Here is a 12500-nt window from a genome sequence, read left to right as displayed (position 1 = left end):
CCTCCATTTGTTCTATACTCAAGTTAACTTCTAGCATAAGTAGTTAATTTCTCCTAGAAGATAGGTGTTTACTTCTTAAAAATGAAAGTTTGATTGTTTTTTTGTGCATTTTGAAGTTCAAGTCGTAGCTGGAAACTCTCATAAAGTGTTGGATTAAGTCTTTGTAGTCTAATAATGAGAAGCATTCTGCACAAACAGTCAACTTTAAAATGAGTGTTTCATAAACAAACTTAGTCACCTGGACCCAATTATTTGTGAAGAATTTTTCCTAACTCCTCCATTAATCTTTCCCACTTGAATAAAAAAGGGAGGAACAACAAAAGGTGGTCTTTATGGAGGAAGATAAGTGTTATGAACATGTATAAAATGTAGGATTGTGAGACCTTTTTACTAGAACCATCCTTGTCTTCCATTCAAATGGATAAATAGCTATCCAAATCCACAAAAATGCAAAGGACCAGAAAAAGATAACTCCCTCCACCCGTGTACATGTGCATAGTTACTTGACTATGCCTTGTGCACACACATACACACATATGGAAAAACACTCAAGAAAGAACATGCAAAGAAATGGTGAGCCAAAAATGGATCCAAACAGATCTCCTTGAACTTGAAGAAGATTGATATAAGACAAAGCTACTAGCGTGGAATAAGCTCTTGCACAACACAGACAAATGGTTTAAAAAAAAAAAAAACCGACTCATTTAACTTGAAGAAGATTAATAGAAAAAATAACTGCTAGTGTGAAATGACGTATTATAAAAAAACATTAAACTTATGTAATGGTAATTATAAACCAGCTCTTTAGGCATGTCCACACTGGTAGATACACCATATGTATCTTGGATTGCCTAATATATAAAATTAACCAAATTCAACTTTTTTAGCACACATTGTGCTTGTCGAAAAAAGAGAGCTAAACACAAGGCAACATATTGTGAAGCCAAACAGAACAGTTAATGTTTATAGTGACATCTGATCCATACGCTCACGATATCACATATAAGAGACATTCTTCCCAAAAAATTGCCTATACATTTTTTCTAGGAGGATTTAGATATATCTCCAAGATATTAGTATCATTTTTTAAATCAGGCAAGGATTAAAATAATGACGCACAGGCAAGCAATATTATTCCAAGCCTCCCCGTTGTCTGGATCAAGCTGTACAGCTCGTGTAAAACCATCTATGGCCTTATCAAAATCTCTGGCCTGCAAGATGCAGAATAAAGACATGATAAGATTGAGTACATATCCCAAATTAACAATATTAAAAGTAAATTAAAAAAATAGGAATGCACACATGAATTTGTATTAAATATCAACATAAAATAGAGGAAAATAATGACTTCATAAAAACAATGGCCAGTTTACCTTCAAGGCTGCTGAACCAAGTGCAAACCATCCATCTGGATGTAGTGAATTCAGAGCAAGTGCAGCTTCCCTACAATCACCCATACATTAAACACGCTGGAAGTTTCTGATATAAATTCATTTCCAACATTAAATAATTTTATGAAAAAAAACCATGAAACATTAATGATATCAAAGGGAAATAAAGCAAAATTGAACTATAAGACCAGAAACAATGGGTTTATAATATATACCAATGACTTTGTGATAGTTTGTACTCCCCTTTATTATATGCACTTCTTGCTAAGGATCTCTGTCAGTAAATATGCAAGATTGCACTGAGCATATATATTTGTCAAATCTCTAGTTAAAATTAATAATAATATATTGCTACTACAGAGAATAGCCTTTAAGTAATAATGCAAACCTCAGCACGAGCAAATCTGTTGCCAGAAACTTCCAAGGCTTTTAAGTAGTTATTGTCATTGAGAGTAACATCTCCCAGTGAACACCTGTAAGGGAAGGACAATTTACCAAACAAGATGAAGAGATCAAAGGTTCCGATTGACACCAAGCATCCAAACATATAAGGCATGATAGCTTGAGAAATGTGATGCTGCAATATAGTTGAAGGCATTCATTTCAAATGAGCTCCAATTAGGAGGAAAAGTTTTAATATCAAAAGAAATCACATCGTATGGATAGTGCAACTATGATAAAAAGCTTGTAAACTGAAGAAATCTCACTGAAATCAAAAGCCTACAAATTCGACGACAAATAGGATCATGCAACTTGAAGAACTGAGCCATGTTATCAAAATATCTTTGAATAATAGATACATCATTTTTTATAGACTGTTCTCCTGATTAAATATGGGTTTAACTAGGCAATTTTGAGCTGACCATTTTGCCCTGTGGCAGGTCAGAACATCAGAAAATAACCAGTTTGCAACTACCTACACATTTTTCCAATATCATACTTCTACGACAGGGATCTTTCAAATACAGCAACCAAAACTTAATGTGACTAAAAAACTTCAACTACTCTTCCTAATTCCTATATCTAACAGAATAATGATAATAAAAATAGAATCGTACAAAGCAAGACTTGCTGCACATGAATGCTTATACATTTATGCTTTTTCTATTCCAACATAATGCACACTGTAATTACTAACCCATAAATTGGATTAAGAAACCTGTTCAGGGCAACGTATGCTATGCATCAGTCAACAAAATGTTGAAGAGATAGCACCCCTTGCGAACAACACTTTCATAGCCAGATTGCTATTCCTTGGTGACAAAGATAGCCTTGATTTGATCTATTGCATCTAATGAAGATCAGATAGAAAGGGAAATTGAGAGAAAATAGCAAAACTACTGAATTGGAATCAGATACATGTCAATAGATTTGGTAAACCGATACACAATTTTTAAGCTATCCATGAAAATCTTTCCCGGATGTTCCTCTATGTCTTCAAATAACCCAGATGACCAGTGTAAAGAGCTACCCTAGTTCGTGACACTTCTTTTTTAGATGTTTGCAGTTATAAATGAAAATCACAACCTTCTAAACATAGAATATACTAAATGGCAAATGATAACAATAACAGGTAAACACAATATTGCATTTACTAAAGTAACAAGCACTTCACCAACAAAATGCAAGGGTTACACCAATAGGAAGATATGTTTGTGCAATACTTTTGAGAGTATAGAAAAGTCAAAAGAAAAGTTAGAAGAAATAAACATTGCCCTTGCTTGGAATAAGTATTTTGGAAAGTCTCTTTTCAACACTTTCTGTGTTCTTGGTTTACCTTAAGAGGTTTGTGCAGCCATATTTTTTATGCTTTCTGGCAGACTCACGAAATGAAAAACGTTTATTTTGACATACTCATTATAAAAAATGTTGATAATTGATGTTGACAGTTTGTTCCAGCGCATTTGCAAAACTCACTGTCACCGCCATTCACCTTACTATTTATTCTAGTGAATAAATCTATGACTAGTTTTTAATTGTGTCCAATAGTTATGCCAATAAAAGATACTATCTGAATAATATTCTGGAGGGCATACAATCAACAAATGTAGGAAACTATATCTGCGTGATCTAACTTGGAATTTTAGTAAGTTACAGTGTTACACCAGTACAGGGTACTTTGGGAGGGCGGGACTCCGGGGTGAGTTTCTGGGATGCGGGGACAATGGGCCTCACTTTCGTGACAGCGGGGGGACGGCCAGGCAACAGCGGCAAGGGGAGGACAGGCTAGAGAGGGATGTTGTATAGTATACATATAGAACTTGAAATGCTAGTTATGAAATGATGTTTCAATAGTTCACTACAACATACCAAATTAAAACACTTGAACATAGCAAAATTGCAACATGAATTAGAACCATTGACATTCAACATAGTAACATATTACATACCCAATAGTAACATTCAAAAATAGAAATTCAAGTACACATCCCAGAGGCGGCATGGTTGCGGAATGGCAGAGGTGGGGATGCTTGGGTACTCAAGTACCCCGTGCGAGGAGGTCTCGGGGATGGGTACTTCAAGGTTTGGGAGGGGGGTGTGAGTCTCCGAGTTACACTCATGACATACAGATTTCATATCTTACATAAATCTATAAATAAATGATGTCAAATTGGAAGATAATTTAGAGCGAAGAGAAAAGTTAAATAGAGGCCTTGAAATGCATGCCAAACTTAATGCATAAAAAGTAACCTGACAGTTTAGAATACGTTGATTCAAATAACTATTTATCAGCTTTATACAATCCTTTTAGTAAATCTCTCATCATTAAGCAACATTTTTTTTTAATAGAAGTACATATTCTGTCTCTGCCACAATCTTTTTAGACAACAAGGGTGACCACTAAACCAGTTTGTTGATGAAATTTTCAGATTTAACAAGGATTTCATGGGTTTTATTATTGCAGTGCTTGTGCTTATGGTCTTTACTGTTCTTCGCATTTATGTTTGACTTTTGTTTTGTTATTAAATCATTATCATAACAATATCTTTTTACCATAACATGTTCATCATTTATGGAAAAAAAAATATCGTAGAACCAAATATTTCAGAATAATATTATTGCCTAAATTTTTATGCTACTTACAATGCACAGCAAACTCAGAGAGCCAAAAGGAAGAACAATGCTGCCAACCCCACAATGATTTCCATCAACCAGGTGAACCTTTTCAGAAAACAGCAGGTTGATGACAGGAATCATAGCAACCAAAGATCAAACAAACATAGCCAATGAATCTGTGATGAAAAATACATTAAAAGAGAAGTTGATACCCAAAACAACCTTTCCCCTATTTGTTGAGACCTCTGGGCATTGCTAAGATGAGCGCTAACCTCCCTGTACACAAAAGTACTGCAGCCTATAATGCAACATTGTGCATGTTTTCGAATTTCTATTTTTTCTTTTTTACAGTTTCTATTTGATGTTCTAAGTGTTTATTTGTCAGGGTGTGGTGTCCAACAAAAATTCTGCTTCATGAAGAAGATGTTGCTACATTGAAAATATTGGTAGAAGATTTTTGGCTTGCTCAATCAAGAGAAATGTGTTAAACAATTTATAGAATTTCTTTTTTAGCAAGAGATTAGATTGGATCCCTTTGTAATATGATTTTATTGACATCAGATGCCTTTGATGACGGCAGTAGTGTTTTTTAAAAAGACAGTTAAATGAGGCATGAGATTGATCAGTGAAAAAAAGGTTGATAAAAAAACCCGACATCCTTTCTATTGTAATATTGCTACCATGGTTCAACTGTGCAGTTTTTGAGTCAAACTCATTGACTCATTTTTCATGAGTAGTGGTTCACACAAACCCATTTCTCATGAAAATAAATGGAAAACTTGGCACTCATTGGATCTAGGTGATGCTTACAGAGGTGAAGCACTGGGACTTCTCAGAAGGTCACCCATCCCAGTACTACTCCAGCTCGAACACACCTAACTAAAGAGTTTCCTCCATGGTTAAACCCACTCTACTTGCAACCCCATTGGCAAGTCCTTTCTATTTGCATGAGAACTATCCAGACCTTAAATTCCATGAAGAGTAAACACATAAAATGCCGAAAGGCTATCTTATTTATTTATTTTATATTTTGATAAATTTGTACAATACTTTTGTTATTTGTTATTAATATTAATATAATTATAATATAAATTATGAATATTATTAATATTTAATATATAAAATGTGATAGTTAAGAATCTGCACAGTTTTGAGGTTATTTCTATAAAAATGTTGCTAGATTCCTATAACCTTACTAAAACCCAATCTAGTTGGGACATGTTGTACTTGAACTTACATAAAAAGTTGTAAGGCCTGAGGGGCCCCTCAGAGATACACAGCTTTTTGTGGCTTGCGGATTGCTACAACCTTGCAAAGCATCCCTTTTTTGTGAAGGTAAGCAAGTACTTGTGTATCCAGAAGTTGCAAAATCATTTCCTCATCCCCAATTACTTTTTCTCCCCAAATTATACCCTGTTTTTCAGAGGTACTTTTTTGTCTTGAGAGCAATGGCTGATTGAATGTTATTTTTGGACATATTTGCGTGCAGAACCGATTGTTCACCGTGTACGGTAAATAAGATTAATGCATGTTACAGAAACAAAATGTAAAACATAACACAGAAGTGTACACAATGCTTCAAGAACAAAATGAATATTCCATTAATGCTCAATGCTTTAGTTACATCAACAACAATACAAGATAGCAAAGACTCATACTGTATACTCCAGATACAACAATCCATGATTAATGATGATATCTCCAGACGGAGAGGTGTGACTCAACCGTCGCGTCGTAACTGAACACCCTTCGGCAAATACCACTAACTAATAGTTTATTATTCCTGATGGCAATTTACACTTTTTCCGACAACACCAATACTATTCTTTATGAGATTAAGTTGTGGAGGTTGACCAATGGTACTGCGAGAAACCAGCATTTGGATAACAAATCAGGAGAGACTGCAACAAAGTTGTAAATGTAACTATTGGAAGCAAGGTGAGAACATTGAAAGGCTCACAAATGTATGAGGATAGATGGAGACATACACTCTTTGCTGCATTGAATACCCATCAAATAATGCCAACATAGAAGATGCTATTTTCTCTTCAGCTGCAATTTAATTTTTCCTTGTTTACAATGATTCCAACTCCGATTTTTGTGGGTGTTATTTGCAAAGTCATCTCTGTAGTTTATGTTATTGATTTTTATACCACTTGTTTATGTTTTCTTATGCTGTCATGTTTTTTCAATGGTCTTTTCTAATCCTGTTCTGTTTATTCCTCCTGTCATAATCCCAAACTTAGCTTATCTTGTTCTTGTAAACTTTATCTAGGCATGTTGGTTTAGCCTGTTATACCCAGTTCATTATTTCTGTTGCAGACGCACACAGACTTCTTCTGTACTATTTATCTGCTATTAAGTGATTTTAAGAAATTTATGTACATTGGATCCAATCGGTATGTGCCATTCTGATGACCTGATCAGGGGCTTCACATCAATTACTTTCACCAGCCAGACCCTAGTTCATCTGAAGAAACTAAAAGAATCCACGTGGCATCACCCACCCAATCACCATGTTTTACACTATAAGAAAGCCACCAAAAGTTCATTTTTGTCAGGAGAATGAGTGACTAAAGGCCCTTCATTGGGCAAGTGCCTACAAGCCCTTACATTGGACGAGTACCTACTGGGGAGTTCCTCTTCCTCTGGTTTAGCTTTCTGAGGATTTTAGTGAAAGAGAAGCAATAGCTTCAGACCAATTGCTCTATACTCTTTCTCTGTTCATCCTAGAGCCCATTAGATCTACAGCCAAGCAAGCATTCTACACTCTTTTATTCTTCTCTTTTTGGGGCGGGGCAAAAGGGGGTTTCTGCTGTAGAGGACTAATTTGTGCTTATTTTCAGGTTCGATTACAAAATTGGACAGACGAGAAGCATGCCAATTTGTAGTGTGGCATGGCATTGGAAAGCACATGGACATTAATCACATAGCACACAGTTTGGAGCAAATGAAGACATTTAGTGGGCAACACAAAACTGAATAGATGCAGTATTCAGATTCAAACAGAATAATTGGAGATGCTATGCTTGATCTGCTATTATCAAAGGCATTCGCGCCATTCTGCCTCTTTGCACTGATTATTTATGTTGGTGTTTCCCAGATTTGTGGCTTTGTAGCCTTGCCTAAACTTATGCACATGAATTTCCCTGACCGAAGATACCGCCAACATGGCATTTTCTACCATTAAAGTTGTCAGTTTTTTGGTCCGGCGAAAGACCTTGAATTCCGGTGCAGAGTGCCCACATAAAATAGACTATCAGCTAATAACATTGATGTGAATCCAGTATTGAGTAAATTCAAATTTAATCTTATTATTCAGTACTGCAAGAAGAAGCCAAAGTTGCATGTGATACATTCTATTTGATAATATACTCGAACAACAATAATAATTAACTCACCTCCCATAATTGCAGCCCAAACTCAGTTCTCAGATCTAATACAACCTTTTTAGGATGTGTGCACAGATCTTCAATTGCTGCTGATGATTTAGACTGAGATGGCAGCCCTGTACTCTTCCAGTGATCTCAGATTAGTATGAACTGCTGTGTGAACTAATGACTGGTACAGCTAGTTCTGATCATGTACAGCCCTCCTTTAGAAATCACAAATCATTCCCAGCAAGCTATTCTCTGACCCAGCCCTTATCTCTTCAGAACAAACCTCCAGACAACTGAGACATTTACAAATATGCAATTATCTTATTCCAACTGCACTTACCTTAAAGCTCATTCGAGTCATCTTTACAGTATCTTCCAACAATGAAGGGAACGTTAGCATAGAGGGTTTCCATCCCCCATGCCCAACAACACAAATCCTCCAAACAATATCTCAATTTCACATACTTTCTAGGTCCATTGAAAGAGGGCTCTTCAATATCTTTTATAACCCTTACTAAGAGCTCATCCACTCACCTTCTCAATGTGGGATAAACAAAATCTCTCTTTTGCACTTTCCTATTTTTTGGGGATATTTTGTTTTTTCATCTCTATCTTTACACAATTGTTCTTTTGGCCCTATCTTATTGCAATTGTTTTTTCTTAATATTTGTAATAACCCTGTCTGATTATAGCTAAATCAAGCATCAATTTCTTTCGCATTTCAATGGTTTGACATTTTGTCAAACACTTGGCTGGCTAACTCAATACGACTGTAGTGACAAATCTCTCACGAAGTTTGAGTTAAACTATATTTGTATTTAGAACGTATATATTGAATACTGAAATCATTATTAGTATCACAACTTTGTAAGCACAATTTTCAAGTGAATGCTTATGCTGAAACTAACACAATCACATAGACTAATAACCATCTTAATTCAATGCAAATCTGATTGCTTACATAACAGTTAACAATTGAAAATTGAAATTGCATACACTGAATGTGTTTACAATGGAACATGGATGATGGATGCAAGAATACAAAGGCCAAAAGATGCAACAATCTGCCCAGCAGTCCTGAACACTCCAACATTCCTTATAGCAGTGATTGACAGTAACTTTTGGCAGCCACGTTAGGAAGGGTTAGTACTTGCTGCCTCCAATACTGATCGCAGCCTTCTCTAATAGCTTCCTGGGCTCTTAGGGTTTGATCGCAGGCCCATTAAAATTCAATGCAGGCCTTGTACTATCCAACACAGCCCTCTAACAAAATCGCTAGCTTTCCCAGTCAAACGCAGGTCCAAAAAATGGCAAAGTCAATGCCTTTCAGCCGCCAAATATGGCAATGCCAATATCTATGGATCCGATCTTTCAAATAGAAGAATGAAGCACCAACAAGAAAAGACTCCAAATATCAATTCTCCAACAAATACATTTCTCAACAAAAATAGTATCTCCCAGCCACAGTCAACCACAATAAAGGAGATGCTAACAAACTCACAGAAACAATTCTCTTCTCAGCCACAGCATGAAACAGTAGAGAAGTTAGGCAATCTTAGCTATACCTCAGCAGCTAAATTGCAAAGTGATTGCAAATGCAATTCTCAGATCTCAAAACCCTTATACTTCAGCAAGGGCACAAACTCAAAAGCTCATCACAGGCAACAAAAGAAAATAATAAATCGAATGCTTTACTCATCAAATGGCTCATATTTATAATCTCCAAATGGCACAAAGTTTCCCAAATGAACTTCACTTAGGAAGCTTCCCACATACAACATTAAAATATAATAAAGTGTCATTATAAACTCATTTATTAATTGCTTTTGGCTCCGAAAATGACCTTTTTCACCATAACTTAAAATTTTGACACATAAGGCCACTGGTTCTTGTTCCCATGATTTAAAAAAATTTGTCCCGGTTCCAACGAGCTATGATACTGAAGTGACCAACAAAAATAGAAACCTCAACATATTTAGATGAATAATAATAATTCACCCATCTTGCGAAAACAGTTGAATAAGCATCAAAATCAAAATCTAACAACACCAAAGTGATCCTGATGATGACAGATGACAAATGAACCTGATGGGGTGATTTACTATAAATAGACGCTCCCTCCAAGATTCTTGGAGCTCAAACCAAAAGCCCGAAATAAAAACTGGGAGTATCCTCCAACTCAACTAAGCTCATTGGAACCAACAGATTGACTTACCATAAATAGTAAGTCCCTCAAGCAGAGCCAAAACACACCATAGGCTGCTGGAAAGCCTATAACCACACAACTGAGACCCTCAAATCCCACTGTCAGCTCACGAGGGTCACGATGGTGAACTGACTTGGTAAACAAAGGGAACCTACTAAAAATAGGGACATTACAATATTTCTCATGCCATTTAACATGATTTTGTTGCAAGTATGATTGTTGTCACACCAAAAGATCAACCTATTAATGTCCAATACAACTACTAGACTTATAGTATCTATGGGAGGTGGTTAAATCGTGTCGCGAATCCCGCAAGGGACGTTGGCGCACTACCAACAATCCCCCCCCAATGTCACTCATCGTAGGCCTTCATCACTCACAGAGGAGATTTGAAGCTGTCACTAAGCTCTGATACCACTTATTGCAAGTGTGGTTGTTGTTGCACCAAAAGATTGACATGTCAATGCCCAAAACAACCACCAAACTTATAGAATCTACAGGAAGCATTAAACCATATCGTGAATGTTAGCCGACTGGATGGTTCCGGCAGTGTTTTTGTAGCCAACGGTCCGGCGGTGTTTCGGTATTCAGTAGCCGACGGTCCGGCGGTGTTTCAGTATTCCGTAGCCGACGGTCCGGCGGTGTTTCGGTATTCCGTAGCCGACGGTCCGGCGGTAAATAGTTTGTAACGGATAGAATAATTGTGGCCGACAGACTCCTTCGGGAAGGTTCGGAGTAGTATTTATATCCCGTTTGGGATCATTGTAAATGATCATTCACTTACTATTGCGAATATTATGCTACTGTTCTGCTGTTACTTTCTGTATGCGTTCATTTATTTTACCTGTATGGTAAACATTTGGCGCCGTTGCCTTATGAATCTGGAAGGTGGGAGGAATGAAGATTAATGCCAAATCAGCTTAACAAGGATCGAAATAAGGCGAAGGGACAAGATGGAATCCGTATTGCGCAAGAGAATTTAATTCTAGCACAGCAAGCCGAACGCCGACAGAGATTTCAGCGGATTGTCGACGAAAACCGAAGTGCGGAGGAATTGTTGGAGGAGACTCGGCAGCGAGTGGAATTGGTGGAAGAAGCACGGGAGGAGTTCTTGAAATTGTGTTCACCAAGGGAAGAAAATTCAGACAGGAGAGCATCAACTCGCACGGCTCGCGGTGCCGACGGAGCACGAGCGTGGAGTGACCTCTTCGGCCAAGATAGACTTCCGCGGGAAACAATTTCGGAGGATCCTCCGTCTTCACCAAGGGTTGCAGCTGTCGACACCTCCGGTGTGGGAGTACAGACTGCCGGTGTGGGAGTGCCGACCACTGTAGGAGTGCAGACCTCCAGAGTTATGGCGGGACCCAAAGAAAAATTACCGAAATTTGAAGGCGATGGTACAGCCGACCCTCTCCGACATTGTAAGACATGTGAGACGATCTGGCGGGCAAATGGAATCACAGATGCCGACGAATGGGCCAGGCACTTTCCGGCAACCCTACGGGGTGTCGCGATTGATTGGTTTTCGGATATGGATCCACAGAAGCTGGATACATGGGATAACATTAAAAACGAGTTCTTGGCGGAATTTAAACTCTTACGGGATGATAATGAAATCGTAGCGGAAATTTTCAATACCAAGCAAGGGAAGCACGAAACTGTCCGTGTCTATGCCAGGAGATTAAAAGACTTAGTAAACAAAATGGAAAGCAAGCCAGCGGACGGATTGCAGAAAAGGTGGTTTGTGGACGGCCTACGCTCGAAGTTGCGGAGGAAAATGAAAATTGTGCCACCGTCATCATATGTGGACGCATATAACAGAGCACTGGACCTTGAGAGTGCACAGAAGACAAAGAAGAAGAAAACCAGCTCCTCTGACTCTGATGATGATGAATCCACTCGGGATGATAGTAGCGACGACGAAGGCAGCAGCAAGAAGGTTCGTGCCCTACAGAAGGATATGGTTCGCATGATGAAGGAATTTAAAAACATGCAGAAGGAGCCAAAAGGCAGTGAACTGTGGTGCACGGAATGTAAGATCGACGGTCATACTAAGGGATCGTGCCCGAAGAACCAATTCTGCGACATCTGTCAGATCATGGGCCATTCGACAAAGGACTGTCCTTTTAACATGAAGACAAGAGGATCTCCGCAGGTGCTTCTTACGCAGCAGGCTTCCCCGTCGGGCAATAACGGAAATGCAAACATTGATGGTGCCACACCCGGAGGGTATAGGAATAATAGCAGAGGGCAAAATACCAACAATGCAAATAATAACAATAATAATGGAGGCCGGAGTCGAACCCAATATGATGCAAACGGACGGCCGATCGTTCAATGTCGAGTGTGTAATTTGTGGGGTCATTTTGCGCGGGATTGTACAGCGGCAAACACACCGAAATTATTATGCAGATGGTGCGGACCCGGCGATCACGAAGATTCCAAGTGTCCAAAGGCTGGAGTAAA

General features: G+C 38.1%; 1 protein-coding gene across 1 annotated transcript in view; it reads right to left on the bottom strand.

Annotated features, from left to right (window-relative positions):
• LOC149531549 (uncharacterized) overlaps positions 1–12500 on the bottom strand; it is a 227498-nt gene that overhangs the window by 49736 nt on the left and 165262 nt on the right. Inside the window, exons 11-14 of the mRNA XM_089807896.1 lie at positions 1780–1864; positions 1607–1665; positions 1374–1443; positions 1120–1211 (exon numbers count right to left, since the gene is read on the bottom strand). Of these exons, the coding sequence (XP_089664022.1) occupies positions 1120–1211; positions 1374–1443; positions 1607–1665; positions 1780–1864 (306 nt within the window). The remainder of the gene's footprint in view (positions 1–1119; positions 1212–1373; positions 1444–1606; positions 1666–1779; positions 1865–12500) is intronic.

Source organism: Cupressus sempervirens, chromosome 11 (genome assembly GCF_028749045.1).
Source record: "Cupressus sempervirens isolate cs-2001-9-10 chromosome 11, ASM2874904v1, whole genome shotgun sequence".
NCBI lineage: Eukaryota > Viridiplantae > Streptophyta > Pinopsida > Cupressales > Cupressaceae > Cupressus > Cupressus sempervirens.
This window is presented reverse-complemented; position numbering and strand designations above follow the sequence as displayed.